The sequence below is a fragment of the Oncorhynchus mykiss genome, chromosome 1 (genome assembly GCF_013265735.2).
Source record: "Oncorhynchus mykiss isolate Arlee chromosome 1, USDA_OmykA_1.1, whole genome shotgun sequence".
Taxonomy (NCBI): Eukaryota; Metazoa; Chordata; class Actinopteri; order Salmoniformes; family Salmonidae; genus Oncorhynchus; species Oncorhynchus mykiss.
Genome location: NC_048565.1, coordinates 22,932,071 through 22,958,369, shown reverse-complemented (window position 1 = coordinate 22,958,369; position 26,299 = coordinate 22,932,071). Strand labels below are relative to the sequence as shown.

At 41.2% G+C, this 26,299-nt stretch overlaps 1 protein-coding gene across 4 annotated transcripts in view; it reads left to right on the top strand.

Moving 5' to 3' along the window:
- The first annotated feature begins 1,976 nt into the window (after window positions 1-1,976).
- Window positions 1,977-26,299, top strand: part of LOC110510264 (kelch-like protein 25) — a 41,024-nt gene continuing 16,701 nt past the window's right edge. For 2 of the 4 annotated variants that reach the window (XR_002471547.2, XM_021591764.2), the window contains exons 1-2: window positions 1,979-2,424; window positions 6,456-8,307. Coding sequence is in view for 1 of the 4 variants with exons in the window: in XM_021591764.2 (XP_021447439.1) it covers window positions 6,500-8,269 (1,770 nt within the window). In the remaining 3 variants the exon portion in view is untranslated. Of the gene's footprint in view, window positions 2,425-6,455; window positions 8,308-26,299 lie in introns of all 4 variants that reach the window. The other 2 variants (XR_002471552.2, XR_002471574.2) reach the window with 2 other exon arrangements.

Below are 26,299 nucleotides of genomic sequence, written 5' to 3'. Positions count from 1 at the left end.
GCAGGAGTGGCTTTAGCACAAGTTTCTGAATGTTCTTGAGTGGCCAAGCCAGAGCCTGGACTTGAACCTGATCGAACATCTCTGGAGAGACCTGAGAATAGCTGTGCAGCGACGCTCCCCATCCAACCTGACAGAGCTTGAGGGGATCTGCAGAGAAGAATGTGAGAAACTCCCCAAATACAGGTGTACCAAGCTTGTAGCGTCATACTCAAGAAGACTTGAGGCTGTAATCACTGCCAAAGGTGCTTCAACAAAGTATTGAGTAAAGGGTCTGAATACTAATGTAAATGTGATATTTCAGTTTTTTTTTTTTTGTAAATTTGCAAAGATTTCTAAACCTGTTTTTGCTTAATACTTATGGTATATTGTGTGTAGATTGATGAGGGGAAAAGGACTAATGAAACAAAATGTGCAAAAAGTCAAGAGGTCTGAATACTTTCCAAACACACTAGATACATCTCCTTCAAATGTTGACATTTGGTTGAACTGACAACCAAACACAATTCAATATCCAGTTTGTTTACAAATTAATTACTGATATGTTGGATTCACATCTTTATCTCAACCAAAAATATAAGTTAAAGGATGGAACCAAATAAAATCAAACTTCAAAGGCACTTTAAATAAAGTTAATCCTATTCTTTAACTTAGATTTTTGGTTGAGATGGCGACATAAATCCAACATATTCATTATTAACGTAAATATTACATTTCAAATCAACCAAATCTTGAAACCCTAGGCCTATATGTATTGTATATTTTTAGTTGAAGTTTGGATTTAATTGAAACAATAGCTGTTAATGACTTCGCAAAATATATATAGACCTTGTCTCATTAAACTATAAGGCACAAGGGGGGGTATATGGCCAATTTACCACGGCTAAGGGCTGTTCTTATGCACAACTCAGAGTGCCTGGAAACAGACCTTAGCCATGGTATAGTGGCCATATACCACAAACTCCCGAGGTGCCTTATTGCTTTTATAAAGTGGTTACCAATGTAAAATAAGTGTTTTGTTATACTCGTGGTATACGGTCCCCTATAACACAGTTTTCAGCCAATCAGCATTCAGAGCTCAAACAATCCAGTTTATAATTAATGTTATATGACTTATAAAGTAAAGTTACATTTCATTTGCTCTGTTAAACCTACCCTTTGAAATGACTTCGATAGCAGTGAATCTATTTATTAAGGGATCTCTCAGTAATCATTCTCACGATAGCACATAAGTGACAAATATCAAAGCTAAGCAGAGCTGGCCTTAGTTAAAACCCTGGATGGGACACCATAATGGATAGCTGTAGATAGATTAACTATCCAGTAGGAGGTGCTGCTCATCTTATTCTCTTTTATTCTGATAGTGGAAATAACATTGAAGATCTGACCTTGTTTCAAAGGTCAAAATTAAACATATTTTATACAACGTTTGTTTGCGTTGAAAAAAATGTACCTTCAAAACAACAGCTTACATTGACTACTTGATCTCAAGTGTCCCTAATTAGCAAGTACCAGTATTAGAGATGTTTCTTTGCATTGAAGGGGTATCATTGCAGTTCTATACTCTATATTGGAGTATTGGACTGCATAATGCACCTTGCTTGCTTACCTCCTTCTGAAGTGCCTTATTCATTCCCTTGGAGATGGCTTTTCTGTGAACAGAGAAGTTGTATTTACTCTAGGCTATATGCCACAGTATCTGCAGTGGTGTACAGTTGTAGGCCTACTTCCACTAGAGGGAACTCTACACTAGACAAAGGCAAAATTATAGACATGAAACCAAACCAAGTTTTTTTTAAGTCAATGTAGTGCAAAACATGAACCGAATGAGTAACATGTATTTTTCCTTGTTCAATGGTTGAACTTCATGTTCATTTTCGTTGTTGAGTTTTTCTGGAAAATTTTACAAGACTTGTCTTTAGAGTAATATCATTGCTAGGGAGAGAGGGAGTGCCCTCATCTTTGTGGGGAGACTTGAAAGAGGTTGAGGCAAGAGGGATTGGGTTAAATGCATTAGACACATTCATTGTGCAACTGACTAGATATCCACTTTCCCTTACAAATTATCTATGTACTGTAATTCATTAATTGTCAGTGGGCATGCTATTGTTTTGCTGTTACCACCAAGAGGAAGAGGGCGGACCCCATTCTGTCGTTTAATCCGATTGGTCTATTAGTTGTCAAAATCGCACCCAAAGATCTACTTTTATTGGTTGTTGTGCTGAATTGCATTAAATAGGTTGCCGGAATTGGGTAAAGAAACATACCACTGGATATGCATTGTTTCTTGATTTCCCACCTCAGACCGAACCCAGTTGCAGACAAAGTGGCGTGAAAGGACCTCAACTACTTAGAGTAAAAAAATGGTTTAATCAATCAACCAGAAACTATACACTTCTTGGATTCCCGTTTAACAACCACATGTATGTGAGTATGCAGTCAATTGTTATTAGGCTACTTTGCAAGTGTTTATCTGGATGTTGTCTAGCTTGTCATCTGAAGTCTTGACAGAAGGAGTAACTAGGTGGACGTCGTTACTTCAGCTAAAGTTTGTTTGCTAGTTTGTTAGCTGGCTGGCTAGGTAAATTAGCTGTTAAACTTATTTTCATATATAACTAGCTACTTAGCTTGACAGAACATAGGGTTAAACAGGTTTATTTGATACCAATTGGTGGTACTCTAGAAATAGACAAAAAAAAACAATGTAACGTTAACGAGTTAGCTAGTTTGCTAACTGGTTAGCTAGACCTTTGGCGAAACCATCGATAATTAGCTAGCTAGCTTTAACGTGCAAGGCCTGACCAGATCATTCTGAAGATATTTTAGGGGGCTAAGACTGTCAGGTTAGCTTGCCTTAACAATGTGAGCGTTTCAATTAATTTCGCTATCGTCATAATCGGACTTCATTAGCTAGCCTACAATGCAACGGTTATTGGAATGCCAGCTTTGATGTCATGACATGATTCCACATGTGGCTTGTGTTCAATTGTCTGAAGGAAATCGAAGCTATTTAACCACGCCACCTTTTGATGTCTTGAAATCAACTTTTTTTGTACTTTTATAGGAGTTTTAAAATTTAAATTGATTCACTCAACAGCTGTTGTAGCCTAGGTGATACTTCGTTAACGTGATAATTATTTAAGTTATTTGTTTGAAAGTAGCCAGCCGCCCACCACCCAGGATTTCAATATGATTTATCAGTGTAGTTATATCTTGCTGGCTGGCACATAGGGGTGTATTTTGATGTCTCTGTTTAATAATAATCATAACACACTAAACAGGGTTGATTTCCATTCATAAATAAGTTTGAAAAAATAAATGTTATTTGGCACCCTACTGAGACGTTGAAAGCAAAATGCATAATTCCAGGGCTATAGCATAATAGGCTAGGAGTAAACTGGGACCTTGGTGACTAAAACTATTTTAAAGTTAGGCAGTAAAACAAAATAGCTTTATTAGACTTAGTTGTGGAAAATAAGTACATTTACAATGACGACTTTTACAGTTAAAATCTTCATTTTCCAAGTCACACCAGACCAGACACATTAATAAATTCATCCCACTTTAGATGGCAGATTCAGTCCAAAATGTAACTCTTTGGCTTTTCTCTCTGGTCCATCTGGAACAGGATGGCAAAGTGGCCTCCAAAACAATTGTTTCTCAGCCATAAAGGATTAACTCTTCTACTAAGAGAAGAATTTTCATCTTTGAATGCTCCTGGCTTGAATGTCCCTGACTCCCTGGAGCTGTTCTTTCAAACACTTTTTCATTAGACTCACTCACTGGCTTGTCAAAGTAGCGTGAGGGTTTGAACCCACATGCCCTCAGTTGCACAGACACCAGCCATTTCCCAATGGGCCATGTAGAGTCCCTATGGATTGACAGAAGCTCTTGGTTATTAGGACTGCAAACCAGCTGGTGATCCATTCAGCATCACAAATGCAGAGAAGTTCCCTGCTTCAGACTCCTGAACCCTCGGTTCTCCTCCATCCTCCCTGTGTCTAATAATAAAAGGGAGTAGCACTGGAATACAAACACCATGTGAAAAGATCCTGGAAAGGCTTTTAGTCAGAAGGGCTGAGATGTTTACAGAGGGAAGAAACAAGATGGGAAAATAGGGACCTTTTCTTTCTAAGTTTCCTATTGGCAATCTAATTAAGAGGCCCCATTCATGTGTGAATGTCCTGGAAGTTTGGTATTTAGTCTCACAGAGAATGATTCAGCATCGTCCTGATCATGCTGGGCATGACTGGCAGTTATTACTGGCAGTAATAGCTGATTAACAGGTTCTATCTCCAGACCATTGAACTGCTAAACAGTCATCATTAGCTGGCCTCTGTCCAGTACCTTGGCCTGAACCTTAGACACTGTCACTAACCGGCTACCACTCGGTACTCTATCCTGCACCTTGGACTGCTGTCCTATGTACATAGTCAACACTGCTCACTTAAATGTTTACGTACTGTTTTACCCACTTTATTTATTTACTGTATTCTAGTCATTGCTCATCCTATATGACTACTGCTGTAAACACCTTTTCTAGTCATACTGTCTATACACACACACACACCATTCACATATTTATATTGCAGACTCTGATATTGCTCGTTCTGATATGTCTTAATTTTTAAAGTTGAAATTTTGTTTATTGTATTGCTTCATTATGGCACTATAGGACCTAGAAACCCAAGCGTTTTGCTGCACCTGTGATAACATCAAAACTGTTAGCCTGACCAATAAACGTTTTATTTTATTTGAGTAACATAAACCACCATCAGAACTCCTTTGGCCATTTTGTGGTTCCCTGGCCTAAGTAATGTACCAGCTCACAAGCTGCATAAAATGTTTCCTGACTACATGAAATATCACCCAGCCCTAATTTCTATCAGACCGTCCTCTAGGGGGAGCATTTTTTGGGATCTGATGCTGCCCCCCCCCCCCCCAACCCTCTTCAGTCTGTGCCTGGATCAGCGGTTTGCTGTTGTAATTGGTACAGGACAATCGCACTGCTTTGCATTTACTAAATTTCATGGTTTGCTGTGTGCCCCATCTTTTTTGTGACTCACCTGCTGCATTGTGTTCCCTGTCAACCTGACATTTACATTTTTAAATGCCCTGCTGATGTGTGTATGCCTGCCTGTGCCCTCCAACCTTCCACAACTGAACCCAAACCTGTCTGCTATGGACCCCAAACTGCGTGTCAACACACACATACTTGGGCTGCTACTATAAAATTAAGTTGCTGAAACAGGGCTTTTATATACTCTCGTCTGTTTCCATGCCATGTAGTTAAAAGAAGACTTGATCCTTTTGGGATTGGAGTGTTGCTATGTGGTAGAAGTACTAACAGTGATTGAGCAGCAGTGTGTACCCCACAATATTTCCCCTCTGTTGAAAAAGAAAAGCATTCTAATGAATATTGAGCGCAATGTCTGCTTGTCTGAGATTGGAATGACTTCACTAATCGAATGCTCTGTGGTATATAATGGTTTGAAAGCTCTGAATTGGTTTATATGAATTACTGTTAGTGTTTTGTGGACTTTGACAAGTGGGAGAGACCGTTTTAAAAAGGGATGCCCGCTGTTGACTGACCATTATTAATAAGCCTGCTCAACTGCTGATATGCTATGAAACGTGCCAGGGAGTCTGCTTTATGATTTAATATGCATGTAGGCCATCGATAAGACATTACATAGGCTAGGAACTGTATCTACTACAATTTAATAAATAGGATTTGGTTACTTTGAAAGGTTGATTTTGAAAGGCTTTCCCACAAACGCTTAACAATTAGGCTATGCTTTACTCAGGAGATTCATTAAGTGGCTTGAATGTGCAATTTAGCTGAGGGTCGCATTCTGGCCACATTACTCTGTGGGCCTTCTCTGTTGTGTGTGTGTGAGCTCCATTAATAAAAAATGCTGAGACTGCTGAATAATTTCAGACATCAAGTGATATCATAATGTTGTACCTACAAAGCACGGTTCATTTTCATGAGTGACTTTGATTTTTTTTTTTTTTAAATGCACTCATTTATTTAAATAGCCTAACCAAAATCATAGGCCTAACTTGTTTGATTCAATAGGCATATCCACTTTAGGATGATCCATTTTCTGCAATTAGGCTTAGAGGTGTTGTAATAGGCATTATTCCAATGTAGGAATGGCATTCAAATAAGCAGCACGTTATCACATGATCTAGATGTTGCCTAGTAATTGAATACATTTCCCCAATTTGGTTGTCTATGATCAGTTGGATAAATAATACTTTTGTTTCAAATTATATTTTAAGTCTGCCCTTAACTTTGGGCCAATAAGTAGATGTAAAGAATCTGTTAAGTTTATTTGATTTAACAATAAAGCTCAACTTTAGAAGCTCAACTTTAGAAGTAAATTGTATGTTGGGTAAAATATCCACCAGTTTTGTTTTGCATCTCATTTTCTGTTTTTGTTTTTCAATAGTTGGAGAAATTAGGACAAACGACTCCCTGGAGGTCTCTGAAACCATGTCAGTCAGCGTCCATGAAAACCGTAAGTCCCGGACCAGCACGGGCTCCATGAACATCTCACTGTTCCATAAGCCCTCGCATCCAGACAGCGTGCTCACTCACCTCAACACCCTCCGCAAGCAGTGCATGTTCACTGACGTGACGCTGTGGGCGGGGGACCGCTCCTTCCCGTGCCATCGGGCGGTACTGGCTGCATGCAGCCGCTACTTTGAGGCTATGTTCAGCGGCGGGCTCCGTGAGAGCCTGGACAACGAGGTGAACTTCAGAGACAGCGTGCATCCAGAGGTGTTGGAGCTGCTGCTGGACTTTGCCTACTCGTCACGTGTCATCATCAACGAGGAGAACGCAGAGTCGTTGCTGGAGGCGGGAGACATGCTGCAGTTCCACGACATCAGAGACGCTGCTGCGGAATTCCTGGAGAAGAACCTGCACTTGTCCAACTGCCTGGGTATGATGCTACTGTCTGATGCCCACCAATGCAAACAGCTGTATGAGCTCTCCTGGAGGATGTGCCTGGTGCACTTTGAGGCGTTGCGGGACACAGAGGACTTCTACGGCCTCAACAAAGACAAGCTGCTGAACCTGATCCTCAGCGACGAGCTGGAGATCGAAGACGAGCATATCGTGTTCAATGCTGTGATGCGCTGGGTGCGCTACGACCTGGACGGCCGCAGAGACGACCTCCCTGAGCTGCTGGGTGGAATCCGCCTGGCCCTGCTGCCCTCTGAGTGTCTGATTGAGGCGGTGGCCTGCGAGGAGCTGGTGATGTCAGACAAGAGGAGCCGGCAGATAGTGGAGGAGGCCATGCAGTGCAAGAAGAAGATCCTGCAAAACGATGGGGTGGTCACCAGCCCATGTGCCCGGCCCCGCAAGGCAGGCCACACGTTGCTCATCTTGGGAGGACAGACCTTCATGTGTGATAAGATCTACCAGGTGGACCACAAAGCCAAGGAGATCATTCCCAAGTCGGTCTTGCCCAGTCCCAGGAAAGAGTTCAGCGCCTGTGCAATTGGCTGTAAGGTCTACGTGACTGGGGGGAGGGGTTCTGAGAACGGGGTATCCAAGGATGTTTGGATCTATGACACGGTCCACGAGGAGTGGTCTAAAGGAGCTCCCATGTTGATAGCACGGTTTGGCCATGGTTCAGCTGAACTGGAGAACTGGCTGTATGTGGTGGGTGGCCACACTGCCATAGCAGGCATCTTCCCAGCCTCCCCCTCAGTCTCCCTCAAACAGGTAGAGCGGTATGACCCACTCACCAACAAATGGACCATGATGGCGCCGCTCAGAGATGGTGTTAGCAATGCAGCTGTGGTCAGCGCCAAGCTAAAGCTGTTTGTGTTTGGTGGTACCACCATACACAGAGACAAGGCCTCAAAGGTGCAGTGCTACGACCCTCTAGAGAACCGCTGGGCCATCGCAGCAGAATGTCCGCAACCGTGGAGATACACAGCCGCTGCTGTTCTGGGCAGCCAGATCTTCATAATGGGCGGAGACACTGAGTTCACCGCCGCCTCCGCCTACCGCTTTGACTGTGAGACCAACCAGTGGTCTCGTGTTGGGGACATGACTTCTAAAAGAATGAGCTGCCATGCGGTGGCCTCTGGGAACAAACTGTATGTGGTGGGGGGCTACTTTGGGACGCAGCGCTGCAAGACTCTAGACTGTTATGATCCCACGTCTGATAGCTGGAACAGTATAACCACAGTGCCTTACTCACTAATTCCCACTGCGTTTGTAAGCACCTGGAAACATCTACCTGCCTAGCAACCTTGACATGAACAAGGAGTGGTCTCCAGAACTGGGTAAGTGTTAGATGAATTTAGTTATTGTGTTCATTAACCAATTTAAAATACTCTGTCCGTTTCTAAGAATTTGTAAGATCCTTATTTGCATAAAATGGACAAAGACCAGTCAACCGAAATTGGCCAATAGCGTTTATTCTTGAGAGCACTAGTCATAATACCATGTACATTGGTTTAAATACCTCACATTTTGTCATAGCGTCTTGAATGCCCCTCCTGCTCTCCGACAAGGACAAAGCTGCTTCTAAAGTCCATTCCAACCCACTAGCGCACATACATTACACACTATATCTGGATTATCTCCTGAAGTCTCACCACAGTATATTACCACTTGACAGTTCCAGTCCCCCCCCAGATATGGAAAACTCTCGCTCTCGCTGTCTTATTTTATCTCCACAGAGTTATAGCCGGGTCGGTTCAAACAGGTTAAGGATTCTCTTTGCTTACTTTAGACACATACAGTGCCTTGCGAAAGTATTCGGCCCCCTTGAACTTTGTGACCTTTTGCCACATTTCAGGCTTCAAACATAAAGATATAAAACTGTATTTTTTTGTGAAGAATCAACAACAAGTGGGACACAATCATGAAGTGGAACGACATTTATTGGATATTTCAAACTTTTTTAACAAATCAAAAACTGAAAAATTGGGCGTGCAAAATTATTCAGCCCCTTTACTTTCAGTGCAGCAAACTCTCTCCAGATGTTCAGTGAGGATCTCTGAATGATCCAATGTTGACCTAAATGGCTAATGATGATAAATACAATCCACCTGTGTAATCAAGTCTCCGTATAAATGCACCTGCGCTGTGATGATCTCAGAGGTCCGTTAAAAGCGAAGAGAGCATCATGAAGAACAAGGAACACACCAGGCAGGTCCGAGATACTGTTGTGAAGAAGTTTAAAGCCGGATTTGGATACAAAAAGATTTCCCAAGCTTTAAACATCCCAAGGAGCACTGTGCAAGCGATAATATTGAAATGGAAGGAGTATCAGACCACTGCAAATCTACCAAGACCTGGCCGTCCCTCTAAACTTTCAGCTCATACAAGGAGAAGACTGATCAGAGATGCAGCCAAGAGGCCCATGATCACTCTGGATGAACTGCAGAGATCTACAGCTGAGGTGGGAGACTCTGTCCATGGGACAACAATCAGTCGTATATTGCACAAATCTGGCCTTTATGGAAGAGTGGCAAGAAAGCCATTTCTTAAAGATATCCATAAAAAGTGCCGTTTAAAGTTTGCCACAAGCCACCTGGGAGACACACCAAACATGTGGAAGAAGGTGCTCTGGTCAGATGAAACCAAAATTGAACTTTTTGGCATCAATGCAAAATGTTATGTTTGGCGTAAAAGCAACACAGCTCATCACCCTGAACACATCATCCCCACTGTCAAACACAGTGGTGGCAGCATCATGGTTTGGGCCTGCTTTTCTTCAGCAGGGACAGGGAAGATGGTTAAAATTGATGGGAAGATGGATGGAGCCAAATACAGGACCATTCTGGAAGAAAACCTGATGGAGTCTGCAAAAGACCTGAGACTGGGGACGGAGATTTGTCTTCCAACAAGACAATGATCCAAAACATAAAGCAAAATCTACAATGGAATGGTTCAAAAATAAACATATCCAGGTGTTAGAATGGCCAAGTCAAAGTCCAGACCTGAATCCAATTGAGAATCTGTGGAAAGAACTGAAAACTGCTGTTCACAAATGCTCTCCATCCAACCTCACTGAGCTCGAGCTGTTTTGCAAGGAGGAATGGGAAAAAATTTCAGTCTCTCGATGTGCAAAACTGATAGAGACATACCCCAAGCGACTTACAGCTGTAATCGCAGCAAAAGGTGGCGCTACAAAGTATTAACTTAAGGGGGCTGAATAATTTTGCACGCCCAATTTTTCCGTTTTTGATTTGTTAAAAAAGTTTGAAATATCCAATAAATGTCGTTCCACTTCATGATTGTGTCCCACTTGTTGTTGATTCTTCACAAAAAAATACAGTTTTATATCTTTATGTTTTGAAGCCTGAAATGTGGCAAAAGGTCGCAAAGTTCAAGGGGGCCGAATACTTTCGCAAGGCACTGTATATAACATAGGCACATGATTTAATGATTCCACGTAACAGTTTGTGCTCTAAGTGCAACACAGTAGTCCTAAACTAGCCAACAATATCTGCTGTGTGAATTGAGCAGTCATTTGAAAGAGTAATAATTTCAGCGAGACCACTCGGGCGAAATCCGTTAAAAGCCAAGATGATGGAATTCATTGCTCTTGACAACCAACCTTTCTCTGTCATGGGTGATGTTGGCTTTTGCCGACTTGTTGAGCACTGGTACACACTACCAGGTGCGGTATTTTTCAGATGTTGCACTACCGGAGTTACACAGTAATGATGTCACTGCTATTAGCTTCACGACATACATACTATAGAACACTGTTTGTCTTTGCGTGTCACAAAAGATACAGTAGCATTGTCAAAGCTGTACAGAACAGTCTGCAAACACCGGCCACGAACGATGTGTTTACAATACCGCGTTGGTAATAAAGCATTTTGTTCGACCGCAACTTCTGGGGTAGTTAGCTTTAGCTTGGTACCTAGATAGCACCAATACAACAATACAAACTGACGAGTACAACCTGCAGTCATTCTCATTATTCTTAGCAATGATTTGGAAAAGTACAAACTCTGCAGTACCTGGATGAAGATGGTTTTTGGGTGTGGTAGCTAGTACTATAGTAGCAGTAAAGGCTAGAAGGTTTATCAGGGGGAAATCGCTGTGCCTCTGTCAGGATCAGCAGAGCAGTAAGCCTCTCAGACATTTATTTGTGAGCTGCATTACAGAGGTTTTCCAGTCAATTGGCTATTAGCCTATTGGAGAACATGCTGGGGCTCAATCGGTTTTACATGGCGTGACCAGAGAGCAACCAAGAGCTACTCTAATGGGGGTGGGTGCTGTTCAGTTGTGAAAGCCAGTAGATCCCAAATGTACCTTAACCCCATTAAATATAAAGTACAGCCCTGTAGTTGTTTCCTAAACTGACATGATGTCCTGTTTTTATCAGGAATAAATGAGACCATCACAGTTATTTACAGTTATGCATGTGCCTGAATTGTGCAATGTTATTTAACCCAATGCTATGGTTCTTATCTGAAAGGTAGGTGAGTGTGTTTGCTGGTGCTGAGCTACTATAGTGGGATTGGAGTATTGCTGAAAAGACCTTCAAACCCAATAACCCCTGTAGTCTTAATGGATGATGTTGCTACAGGGGACAGGGAGGCTCAAGTCAGTGTCCAGTCATCTACCAGGCTGGTGAGAACAGAAGCAACTAACTTAGTTCACATTACCCCTGTGCTGTGAGCTGAGGTTTAGTCTCCTGTGTGTAATCATTAACACTCACCTTACAGCCAACATCATAGGGCTCCATTTCAAAGGAGCAGATGGCCCAGCTTCATAATTAGCCCCTGGGGGCCAGGCTAGAGAGGCTGGATCCCCAGGGTGGCTGCCCTTCCTCTCTCACTGACTGATGAGAGAGGAGACTGTAGCTGGGTGACTCTCTGGTTGTTGTGAAATTGTTAGGTTAGATATTACTGCATGGTCGGAACTAGAAGCACGAGCGTTTCGCTACACTCGCATTAACATCTGCTAACCATGTGTATGTGACAAATAAAATTAGATTTTGATTTGAACTTACAGCTGCTGTTACATCCTCACCCTCTCCACACATCCATTTCTCCCTAAACACAATTTGTTGAATGACTGCAACCAACTTCCCCTGTAAAGGAGTCAGAGGTGAGGTGGTCACAGTACAGACACCCACATGCTTTGGTCTGTGAGCAGGCCAGTGAATCCTGTTTCAGTTATTTACTTTATTTTTTAAATATTTATTTTTACAACTACAGCAGGTTAAAGGGTAGAGTAGACTACCTGCCCGCATCTAGCCACACTCCACCTGCTATTCAATTATCTCTCTGGTTCTGCCCCTGAACTTTAAGACAGTCTCGCCTCCCCAGCAATATGGTTGAGCCATCGTGTTGGACCAAACCAGTGAACAGAAAAGCATGTCAGTACTCGGTAGGCACCTTTTATGCCAGAAGTGCGTATCCTAATCATTTTAGATTCGACTGGAGCCTCTTGTCAGACATTTTGGTACCCTCTTACACTTAATCAGATGTCAGCGCTTGAAGCGCTCACATTTTAATGAGGACTTTTATTCATTTTTGTCCCCCTGACTAGAAGCCAGCCTGTGAGGACTAGGGTTACACTGGATGGTTTTGGGTGGTTGAATAGTCATGATTATTAATCCAATCCAATATGAGGAATGATTCTATGAAATATAATTTAGGAAATTAGAATCATTGGTCCATAATATTAAGCCTTTGATACTGTTGGGGTTCGTTTCCTTGTCAATCATTGGTGAAACTAGCATTATGACTATCTTTTAATTAAATCATTAAAACCTTTAATGCAATTGCAGACAAGTTGACACTCAGAAACATGCGCTATGTTCCTGTTAAGTTCTGCAAAATGTAAAAGGTCCCAAGTTATTTTATTAAACCTGTAGTCCAGCCCTAGTGACGTCACTGCCTACGTCGTCATCTTCTACTCCTGAGACCAAAACCATGCCTACTCAACACAAACTCTTGTTTATATAGCTATATAAAAGCTTAGCAGTAAATGTTCAAGTTGATTTTATAGTGGAATGTTTGACTAATCTCTTACACTCCACTGCAGAGTTCTGTCTTCATTCACACATTTCTCAGAAAGTTTCTTAAGAGGCAGAGAGCCTAGAAAACACATGTGGAACAATACTAAACCTCTATAATGAATATATATTGTTAATCTCTAGTCTAGGACCCTATAAATGTAAGGAGGGTGGGGTCTTATAACCCCTCCCCTTCTATTAATACAACATAAGCATAATCGATTATTATAATATATCAAACATTTGGTACAGCCCGTATCGTGAACCCTAGGTGAACCCTTTTCAATACCAACATGGTAGAAACACTGTATGGAAAATGTATCTGGAGTACTGATGTGCTTAATTTGGCCTGCCTGTGTGTCTGAAGTAGAGGTCGACCGATTAATCGGAATGGCCGATTTAATTAGGGCCGATTTCAAGTTTTCATAACAATCGGAAATCGGTATTTTTGCCCTTTAACAAAATAAAATAACTAGGCAAGTCAGTTAAGAACACATTCTTATTTTCAATGACTGCCTAGGAACGGTGGGTTAACTGCCTTGGTCAGGGGCAGAATGACAGATGTTAACCTTGTCAGCTCAGGGGTTCCAATCTTGCAACCTTACAGTTAGCTCGTCCAACGCTCTAACCACCTGCCTCTCATTGCACTCCACGAGGAGCCTGCCTGTTACGAGAATGCAGTAGAAGCCAAGGTAAGTTGCTAGCTAGCATTAAACTTATCTTATAAAAAAAACAATCAATCATAATCACTAGTTATAACTACACAACTTTCTAGCTTGTCCTGCTTTGCATATAATCGATGCAACGCTGGGGGATGATTAAACAAAAGCGCATTTGCGAAAAAAGCACAATCGTTGGACGACTGTACCTAACCATAAACAATGCCTTTTTAAATCAATACACAGAGGTATATATTTGTTAACCTGCATATTTAGCTAAAAAAATCCAGGTGAAATTGTGTCATTTCTCTTGCGTTCATTGCACGCAGAGTCAGGGTATATGCAACAGTTTGGGCAACCTGGCTCATTGCGAACTAATTTGCCAGAATTTTACGTAATTATGACAGATTGAAGGTTGTGCAATGTAACAAGAATATTTAGACTTGGGGATGCCACCCGTTAGATAAAATACGGAACGGTTCCGTATTTCACTGAAATAATAAACGTTTTGTTTTCGAAATGATAGTTTCCGGATTCGACCATATTAATGACCAACGGCTCGTATTTCTGTGTGTTATTATGTTATAATCAAGTCTATGAGCAGTCTGACTGAGCGATGGTGGGCAGCAGCAGGCTCGTAAGCATTCATTCAAACAGCATTTTCGTGTGTTTTGCCAGCAGCTCTTCGCAAGCACAGGCTTGAAGTCATAAACAACGCTATCAGCCTAATGGCTGGTGTAACCGATGTGAAATGGCTAGCTAGTTAGCTGGGTGTGCGCTAACAGCGTTTCAAACGTCACTCGCTCTGAGACTTGGAGTAGTTATTCCCCTTCCTCTGCAAGGGCCGTGGCTTTTGTGGAGCGATGGGTAACGCTGCTTCGAGTGTGGCTGTTGTCGATGTGTTCCTGGTTCGAGCCCAGGTAGGGGCGAGGAGAGGGACGGAAGCTATACTGTTACACTGGCAATACTATAGTGCCTAATAAGAACATCCAATAGTCAAAGGTATATGAAATACAAATGGTATAGAGAAATAGTCCTATAAATACTATATGAACTACAACCTAAAACCTCTTACCTTGGAATATTGAAGTCTCATGTTAAGAGGAACCACAAAATTTCATATGTTCTCATGTTCTGAGCAAGGAACTTAAACGTTTGCTTTTTTACATGGCACATATTGCACTTCTCTAACATTTTGTTTTTGTATTATTTAAACCAAATTGAACATGTTTCATTATTTATTTGAGGCTAAATAGATTTTTATTGACGTATTAGATTAAAATAAGTGTTCATTCAGTATTGTTGTAATTGTCATTATTACAAATACATTTTTTTTTAAATCGGCCGATTTTAATCGGAATCTGCTTTTTTGGTCCTCCAATAATCTGTATCGGCGTTAAAATCACAATCGGTCGACCTCTACTGTGAAGAGTTCTGTAAATTGCTCTCCACACTGACGCATTCACCCTAGCTGGCCAAATGAAGCAAATCAGTACACAAGATACATTTTACATAGTGTTTCTACCATGTTGGTCTCACAGGCTTTGCCCTCCCAAAGCGCTTCGTCGTTTTGAATGAATGTCCATAGGGAGGTGTAGACCTATTAGAATGCTCTCTTGGCACAGGGATGATACCTCTCTTGGCTTCGCGGTGTCCTAGGGGTTGATTCTCCTCAGTTCAACATGGTGACTGTACAAAGGCCTGTATTCTCTTCTCATTCCTGACATTTGTTTGTGAAAGTCACCCACAGGGCCTTGAGCTTATGGTTTTTATTGGCCTGAGTGTGGCTTACAGTGGACTCCTTCCTGTATAGTGTGATAGTGGTTGGTTGTGGGAGGAAGAGGAAAAAATAGTGTTAAAGCTATGAAGAGGGGTCTCTGTCTTGCTTGGCTTGGAGATGGGGGTTTTCCAGCTCAGTAGTTAGGCTCCACAGTGAGTTCAGATTTAATTGAACTACGCCCGAGCAGAAAATAAGGGGATACTATAACATCGTGATCGCTTTCACTCTCAGCAAACTAAAGTAACCTATTTACAGTACTCCCGAGTGGCGCAGCAGTCTAAGGCACTGCATCTCAGTGCTTGAGGTGTCGCTACAGACATCCTGGTTCAAATCCAGGTTGTATCACAACCGGCGGTGAGTCCCATAGGGCGGCGCACAATTGGCCCAGCGTCGTCTAGGTTTGGCCGGTGTAGGCCGTCATTGTAAATAAGAATTTGTCATTAACTGACTTGCTTGGTTAAATTATAAAAAATAATACTGTATGAATCAAGGTCTTCTGTTCCCACCCAATGCTATTATATTTTAAAGTATGTATTTATGAACCTCAGACCCAGAGGCAACTATATAATGGTTGACTATAATTCTGAACAGATATACAGTAATGGTGTCTTTCTTTAATGAACCAATCTGAGTTTACCACTGATACCCTGGGCAATTTGACGAAGTTGCAGAGATGTAGGACAGATGCCCAGCACCCAGTCAGTCATATCAGACATCTGAGCTCCACTACAGTAAAGGGTCCTCGGAGGGAGCCTGCCAGGCTGCTACACACCTCAGGCTACACAGTCTGCCTGTTCTTTCACCAGAACTTTCCACCGCAAGCAGTCACACTGTAGAGAATACTTAATGGCTGTACTAAATGGGCAACGTTAAACACATGGCCATTTCCTCTGCTTTAGTTTTACTGTTAATGCTTTTTGAGATTGGTTCGGTTTCTGTTCTATATTTTCTAACACTTTGGTTAGAAAAGATACATTTAAAAAGTTACATGTGCTCTTATGTGGGCTGAATAGTGTAACGCAGAATAAAACAATTAATAGTCCCATGATGGTAGTGACCACTTATTAATCATAATTCATTCACATTACTTTACCAAAATGCCTCCGTGTCTATATTAGATTTGTTTCATGACTTCATTATTTCATCATCTCTGTAGATTTCCTGTCTGATCGGGATAGGCATTTGACCTTTTGACTGTTCGAGTACCCCCCCAAGTACTCTGGGAGGGGTGAAGAAAAATAAACACGTTTGTGTATGCCATTTTATGATTAAATTATTGAAACCGTAATATCAACTATCTTATCAACTATCAATATCTTCCAAAAGGTAGTAAACTCAGCAGTGTGGCCCTTTTTTAATTTGGCAGACAAAACACTTCCTGGACTCCTATGGTCAAGACTCCTTTTTTATAGTAAAAAAAACATAATAGAATAGTGCGTCGTGATTCATGTCTCATGTCTCAAGCAGTTATTCTCAGTGATAATTTGAAACTGGGCTTAATTTGGCAAGTTGAGGGTTACAAACCAAAGTCTCTTTTCGATATACAGACATTCAATTTAGTTTATGCCCATTCCTTGGCATTTTCTAAATTGATGAACAATTCTACATTGAACGCTGCATGGGCATTTATACGGAGACTTGATTACACACAGGTGGATTGTATTTATCATCATTAGTCATTTAGGTCAACATTGGATCATTCAGAGATCCTCACTGAACTTCTGGAGAGAGTTTGCTGCACTGAAAGTAAAGGGGCTGAATAATTTTGCACGCCCAATTTTTCAGTTTTTGATTTGTTAAAAAAGTTTGAAATATCCAATAAATGTCGTTCCACTTCATGATTGTGTCCCACTTGTTGTTGATTCTTCACAAAAAAATAGTTTTATATCTTTATGTTTTGAAGCCTGAAATGTGGCAAAAGGTCGCAAAGTTCAAGGGGGCCGAATACTTTCGCAAGGCACTATATATATATATATATATATAGCACTTACCTGTCCAGAAGTACGTCCTGTCCTTGCAGAAACAGATTCCTCAAACAAATCTTTCGCTTTTCCTGATTTATTCGCCATGATATCTTCAATGAAGTCCTTGAAAATACAACTTTCTGAAATACTGCTGCCCGTAACAAGCCTCGCAGCAACTCCTCTGATCGTCAAGGCGAGAATGGCGTTCGTTACGCGTGTGATTACAAACAATGGTGGTCCAACCCAAAACCATTACATTCTGGCGTTTACCTCAGCTCATTGGTTATCTACCCTAGATAACCGCTAGATTTCAAGAAGATCATTGGGCAGAAATACAGTCCATCAACGAAGCATCGCTAAAATGATAGGTGCGCAAGGAAGTCATTGCTCGTTGTCTTCAAATCAGTTCACTTCGGTCAATACTCCCGGCAAAAAAAACAATGAGGTTTGGCTGTGTTGCAGACATCCAGAGGCATGCACTGAAACCAACCATGACTAGATAAACGATGGTTTACCGTGTGTAATTACATCGAATGCTCCGTAAAAAAATGTATAGATGGAATTCACGGCACAAACGGGTCACAAAATGTTTCGATTTAGGCTATAAAAATGGATTTTATCAAAGAAAACTGCACTTCATTTGATCACTGGGACCCTCAGGAAGAGAAATAAGAGCAAGATATGAGAATGGAATTTGCAAATACATTTATTAAAAATCCTACAATGTGATTTTCTGGATTATTTTTTCTCATTTTGTCTGTCATAGTTGAAGTGTACCTATGATGAAAAATGACAGGCCTCGTATTTTTAAGTGGGAGAACTTGCACAATTGGTGGCTGACTAAATACTTTTTTGCCCCACTGTATATCTCACTAGGTCAGGGTTTTTCAGCCTCCATATATCCACTAGTTCTAATGTATCCATGATATTTGTGATCTCCATACGTGCATGAGAGTGATTTCTTTTAAGATCCATTGAGGTCCCTAACCATATCTCACCACAATAATTGATTCAGTCGTTGCTTGTGAGCCCAATAGATTTATAAATTCTGGGATCCCGGGTGGCGTAGCAGTCTAAGGCACTGCATCTCAGTGCAAGAGGTGTCACTGCAGTCCCTGGTTTGAATGCAGGCTGCATCACATCCGGTCTATTGTGACGCCTCTAGCACTGCGATGCATGGCCAAAATTATGTGAACACCCCTTCAAATTAGTGGATTTAGCCATTTCAGCCCCAGCTGTTGCTGACCTGTGTATAAAACCGAGCCCATGCACTCTCCGTAGACAAACATTGGAAGTAGAATGGCCCATACTGAAGAGCTCAATGTGGCACCATTATAGGATGCTTCCTTTCCAAGTAGGCAGTTTGTTAAAACCTTTCCAAAGTGAATGACTGGGGCGAGTTCTCCTTTTTTAAAAGCTGTACAATCTCTGTTTTGCAAGTATCAATCATTTTGTCTGACCATACTATGACAGTTCTTATAGCCATCTGTAATAGTATCTCTGCCTTTTTTTGAAAGGTATTACTTTCAGCTTTGCTGTGTTATGGCTGATCGCAAGGATATCAGTCAATTGAAATTGGGAGACTGGCTTACGCACTGGGGAGCAAGGCCCAGCCAATCCAATTATTAATTTTCTTTGCCCACACAAGGGCTTTTTTATTACACAAGGGCTTTCAAACATTCTTCAGTTTCATCAGGTGGCTGGTCTCAGAAGATCCCGCAGATCAAGAAGCTGGATGTGGAGGTCCTGGGCTGGTGTGGTTACACATGGTCTGTGGTTGTGAGGCCGGTTGGACGTACTGCCTAATTTTCTAAAATGACATTGGAGGCTTCTGGTAGAGAAATTCTGGCAACAGCTCTGGTGGACTTTGCTGTGGTCAACATGCCAATTGCACGCTTTCTCAAATCTTGACATCTGTGGCATTGTTACAACTGCACATTTTTAAAGTGACCTCTTGTCCCCAGCACAAGGGGCACCTGTGTAATGATCATGCTGTTTTAATCAGCTTCTTGATAATCCATCCCCCTGACAGGTGTGGCATATCTTGACAAATTTGTGCACAAAATTTGAGAAGAATAAGATTTTTGGGCATATGGAACATTTCTGGGATTGTTTATTTCAGTTCAAGAAACATGGGACCAAAACTTTACATGGCACTGGCGGAGCTTTGCTAGGTAGATGCACTATGCAGAAGTTGCTCTGCCATTTCCTGGTTGCTAAAATTCTAATAGTTCACCTAATTTCAGTTTGATTAAAAAAGCAAGCATCGTGTAGAGCAGGGCTCTCTAGCCCGGTTCCTGGAGAGCTGCGTTCCTGTAGGTTTTCACTCCAACCCGACTCTAGCACACCTGATTCTAATAATTAGCTGGTTGATAAGCTGAACCTGGTTAGTTACTGTGGTTGGACCAAAAACCAACAGGAAGGTAGTTCTCCAGGAACCGGGTTGGATGACAATTTGTTCTTAACCATGACAGAATAATTCATTTAGACATTTTTATGCCCAACATAGGTACAAGGCCATCAGACTGTTAAACAGCCACCACTAACATTGAGTGGCTGCTGCCAACATACTGACTCAACTCCAGCCACTTTAATAATGGAGAAATTGATGTAAAAAATGTATCATTAGCTACTTTAAACAATGCCACTTAATATGTTTACATACCCTACATTACTCATATGTATATAATGTACTCGATACCATCTAATGCATCTTGCCTATGCCGTTCTGTACCATCACTCATTCATGTATTTTTATGTACATATTCTTCATCCCTTACACGTGTGTGTGTGTTTGTATAAGGTAGTTGTTGTGAAATTGTTAGGTTAGATTACTCGTTGGTTATTACTGCATTGTTGGAACTAGAAGCACAAGCATTTTGCTACACTCGAATTATCATCTGCTAACCATGTGTATGTGACATTTGATTTGCACCATGTAAACCACTGAAATATATTTTCCGGCTGTTTTTACTTTCAGTTTTTTAAGCCAGATTAAGACTCAAACTAGACTTAACGGGAAGCATAGAAATGGCAATAGATATTGTGCTTATGTTGCTTTCAATGAGAATTAAAGATCTATAACACTTCTATGTGAATTTGGTCGGGATGCCCAAAAATTAGCATATTGCTGCTTTTAAACCAAAATTGCAGCTCCATGTGTGTCCCAGTCCCACCACGTGACATTGTGTTTGAAAGCATGGTACACTTATGTTACTGCTTCTCTTACCTCCAGTCCAGAGGGATTGTATTGGGTAGCTGCATTGTGACTGTGCCTAGATCAGTAATTCAGTTAATTTGCCAGAACAAGCAGTCGTGACACCATGCCAACCAGTACCCCCTGCTTCCAGAAAGACTAAACCAGCTAATTGTGTGGCTGTTGCAGAGGCACTACATCAGATTTTGTGGATATTAATCTGATCTCTCTGTGGCACATGTTACTGTCGCAGGAAACATGGTGTTTTGGCCCAATGTACTGGTGCTCCAACTGTAACGCCATGCAGCTGGTAGCTAGACACAGGGAACATAAAGAGTACTAGACTCTCCCTCACGAATCTACATACATTAAACACAGCTTCCTCTCCCCATAATAGGGGGTGGTGAGGCTTTGCTTGTTCCGCCTGCCCTAATTACACTGCTCAAAAAAATAAAGAACACTTAAACAACACAATGTAACTCCAAGTCAATCACACTTCTGTGAAATCAAATTGTCCACTTAGGAAGCAACATTGATTGACAATACATTTCACATGCTGTTGTGCAAATGGAATAGACAACAGGTGGAAATTATAGGCAATTAGCAAGACACCCCCAATAAAGGAGTGGTTCTGCAGGTGGGGACCACAGACCACTTCTCAGTTCCTATGCTTCCTGGCTGATGTTTTGGGCACTTTTAAATGCTGGCGGTGCTTTCACTCTAGTGGTAGCATGAGACGGAGTCTACAACCCACACAAGTGGCTCAGGTAGTGCAGCTCATCCAGGATGGTACATCAATGCGAGCTGTGGCTAGAAGGTTTGCTGTGTCTGTCAGCGTAGTGTCCAGAGCATGGAGGCGCTACCAGGAGACAGGCCAGTACATCAGGAGACGTGGAAGAGGCCATAAGAGGGCAACAACCCAGCAGCAGGACCGCTACTTCCGCCTTTGTGCAAGGAGGAGCACTGCCAGAGCCCTGCAAAATGACCTCCAGCAGGCCACAAATGTGCATGTGTCTGCTCAAACGGTCAGAAACCGACTCCATGAGGGTGGTATGAGGGCCCGACGTCCACAGGTGGGGGTTGTGCTTACTGTGCTCTTCACAGATGAAAGCAGGTTCACACTGAGCACATGTGACAGAGTCTGGAGACGCCGTGGAGAACGTTCTGCTGTCTGCAACATCCTCCAGCATGACCGGTTTGGCGGTGGGTCAGTCATGGTGTGGAGTGGCATTTCTTTGGGGGGCCGCACAGCCCTCCATGTGCTCGCCAGAGGTAGCCTGGCTGCCATTAGGTACCGAGATAAGATCCTCAGACCCCTTGTGAGACCATATGCTGGTGCGGTTGGCCCTGGGTTCCTCCTAATGCAAGACAATGCTAGACCTCATGTGTCTGGAGTGTGTCAGCAGTTCCTGCAAGAGGAAGGCATTGATGCTATGGACTGGCCCGCCCGTTCCCCAAACCTGAATCCAATTGAGCTCATCTGGGACATCATGTCTCGCTCCATCCACCAACGCCACGTTGCACCACAGACTGTCCAGGAGTTGGCGGATGCTTTAGTCCAGGTCTGGGAGGAGATCCCTCAGGAGACCATCCTCCACCTCATCAGGAGCATGCCCAGGCGTTGTAGGGAGGTCATACAGGCACGTGGAGGCCACACACACTACTGAGCCTCATTTTGACTTGTTTTAAGGACATTACATCAAAGTTGGATCAGCCTGTAGTGTGGTTTTCCACTTTAAATTTGAGTGTGACCCTAAATCGAGACCTCCATGGGTTGATAAATTTGATTTCCATTGATAATTTGTGTAATTTTGTTGTCAGCACATTCAACTATGTAAAGAAAAAACTATTTGATAAGAATATTTCATTCATTCAGATCTAGGATGTGTTATTTTAGTGTTCCCTTTTATTTTTTTGAGCAGTGTATATTGGCAGTAGTCTGAACAGGCTGGCATTGCACTGAACTTCCCTTTCCACAAAAATCCACTGGCTCGTTGCTATCCCTACCCGCCCTGAAATTTCAAACCTTATTGCATTATGCAGCAGAGCTATGTTCATTCTGCTGCAGTCTTGACCGGTGTCCAGATAAGGATATCATGAGCCGTTACACAGCACACTGTAATAGGAGGCTGAGATCCTTCATCATACAATTACCATGAATCGGTGATATGCCAAATCCGCTATTGTTTCTTCTTTAAAGAAAATTGCCTTTCTTCCACACCGTGTGGGGTGTGAAAGCAGGATGTGCAGAGATGTTAAAAATGCAAAGCATTGAGACTTGTTAAGCAAACCTTATTGGTATCAACTTCCAGGGCATGTTCCATATTGTCTGAGAGCCTTACACAATAGTAGGCTGATACAGAACAAGTTAAAAGGTAATTGCCTGTCCTCCGCCTTTTACTAATTTTGAATTAAAAGGAATGCAGTCCAGCGTCTGACAGTCTACAAACTTTGAAGGTTAAATCTGATACCGAATTATTGGAGGACCAAAAAAAGCCGGTTCCGATTTAATCGGCTGTTTTTTATAAATATAACTTTATTTTTTCCCCTTTTCATGACAATTACAACAATACTGAATGAACACTTATTTTAATACATTAATCAAATCAACTCAACTAAAATAAAAATTAAATCATGTTCAATTTGGTTTAAATAAGGCAAAAACAATGTGCCATGTAAAAAAGCTAACATTTAAGTTCCTTGCTCAGAACATGAGAACATAAGAAAGCTGATGGTTCCTTTTTAACATGAGTCTTCAATATTCCCAGTTAAGTTTTAGGTTGTAGTTATTATAGGACTATTTCTCTATACCATTTTGTATTTCATATACCTTTGACTACTGGATATTCTTATAGGCACTATAGTATTGCCAGCCTAATCTCGGGAGTTGATAGGCTTGAAGTCATAATCAGAGCTGGCTTCAAGCATTGCGAATAGATGCTGGGAAACGCAGGAAAGTGCTGTTTGAATGAATGCTTACGAGCCTGCTGCTACCTACCACCGCTCAGTTAGACTGCTCTATCAAATCATCGACTTAATTATAATATAATAAACACACACGAGCCTTAGGTCAAATCCGGAAACTCATTTAGAAAACAAAACATTATTTTTTCAGTGAAATACGGAAACGTTCTGTATTTTATCGACCGGGTGGCATCCAGAAGTCAAAATATTGCTGTTACATTGCACAACCTTCAATGTTATGTCATAATTATGTAAAATTCTGGTAAATTAGTTATGGTCTTTTGTTAGGAAGAAATGGTCTTCAGACAGTTCAACGAGCCAGGCAGCCCAAACTGCTGCATATACCCTGACTCTGCTTACACTGAACACAAGAGAAGTGACACAATTTCCCTAGTTAATATTGCCTGCTAACATGAGTCTTTTACAAATATGCAGGTTTAAAAATATATACTTGTGTATTGATTTTAAGAAAGGCATTTATGGTTAGGTACATTGGTGCAATGATTGCACTTTTTTTCACGAATGCGCTTTTGTTAAATCATCACCTGTTTGGTGAAGATGGAAGTAGGCTGTGATTTGATGATAAAATTAACAGGCACCACATTGATTATTTGCAACACAGGACAAGCTAGTTAAACTAGTAATATCATCAACCATATTTAGTTAACTAGTGATTATGTTAAGATTGTTTTTTATAAGTTTAATTCTAGCTAGCAATCGATCGACATCTAATTGTCACTTAGTCAAAGCAGCTCTGTCAGAGGCTCCATTTTGAGCACGCGACGTGAGAGATTTGTAAGTAATGCAACATTTTATTATAATTACAGAATTAAGTTGGCTAAATGAGTATGCTAGGGTGATTCTCACAATCTTAGTTTCAAAGATTTCAAACATGAAATCTTTAAAGACATGCATCAACAAATTTCCTTTTTAGGCATTAATATCAAGGTCTGAAGTGTTTGAGCATTCATTTTTAAAACATTTACTGACAATTTAACACCTTTTTGAACATATTTTCCAAAACAAGTCCTTAATCTCATTACATGAACGGTCTGAAAACGTCAAGACCATTAGGAAAGCTAATACGTTTTCACATAAAAAAAATGTTTTTTTATAAAAATAAAAAGATTTGTTACTTGAAACTCTGAAATAATATATATTTCTAAATTAAGATGTTTATTTGATTTTGACTGACTTCTCTCATTACCGCAACAACTTCCGCAATCTTCAACCTAATATTTTTGATATTTCATTGACACCAGACATATTTTCAAAATGTGGCAAGCCTGAAAGAACGTGACGTATAGATTCTGCATATGCATTTAAAAGCAAACTTTTCCATTCATTAAATTAACATTAAATGGACACAGGTTCTGAAATTAGGTTGATTTTGGTAATGATACTAAGACTGAGGTATAGTTAAAAACATGACATTTTAATGTAGAAAATGAGATCATATTGGCACAACCATGGATTTAAGTTCAATCAATTTCATTTTGCAGTGCTTCAAAAGTACATAACAAACAGGCTAAAAACAAAACACATACAAAAAACATTAGAACACATATCACTACACACACTGGCCTGTACAGTGTCCCTTGGGATGATGTTTCTATGACCCCAAGCTCTGGTGCAGCTTCTTTATCTTTAAGCCAAAGTTTTCATGCGTTTTGCAAGCACATGTTTCTGTCTGACTCTTTGCTGGCCAATCCAAAGTGGCTTAAGTTTAAAGATGTTTATGTTTTATTGCACCATCATTTAACCAGGTAGGCCAGTTGAGAACAAGTTGTCATTTACAACTGCAACCTGGCCAAGATAAAGCAAAGCAATGCGACAAAAACAAGAGTACACAAACAAACGTACAGTCAATAACACAATAGAAAAATCTATGTACAGTGTGTGCAAATGTAGAAGATTAGGGAGGTAAGGCAATAAATGGGCCATAGAGGTGAAATAATTACAATTTAGCATTAACACTGGAGTGATAGATGTGCAGATGATGATGTGAAAGTAGAGCCTTGGAAAGGTTGTGCCTTGGATTCTCAGACTTCTATGAAGATTTGCCAATGTGTCTGTCAGGGCTCTCTTACGGAATGTCTGGCTCTTTTCCGAATTTCTCCGGATTCCCATTTATTACAGTGGAGACTTCATCTTGATGAAGGAAGCGGCTAATGAGTTTGCGCATTAGTCTTCTCTGGCTGTTATTGAATAATGTTCTCTGATGACCTCTCTTTGTAGTTTTCTTCTGGACCTATCTGCCTTCCATGTTGTCAATTACCTGCTTCCTCTTGGCCATCATCTCAAGTCTTTTCTTTAGGTTGACAATCTCTTTGGTCCTCTCCAGCAGCTTTTCTGTGTAGAGCAACTTTGACCTCAATTTGGATTGTTTTCTTTCTTCGGTTCTTCTTTCTGGGTGACTTTCTTGGTGCTTGTCTCTTCTTTTAGGAGTTGAGTTGATGGCAGGGACATTTACCTGCTGAGGTGAGAATGGCAGTTCTCTTGAGGAGGCTGTCTTTGAATAACTTCATTTTACCTCTTGAACATGTTGAAGTGTATTGTCTTCCTCGCTTGATGGTATTATGTCCAATACAGCTTTTAGATGTTTATTTTTTCTGTAATACCTCTTGAGTTTTCCCGCCACTTGTGCTTCGTTTATGTTGCTGCTTTGTCAGATCTGGAGTTTTCTTGATTTTACAATTTTGCTTTTGTTTTTGATATCTAGA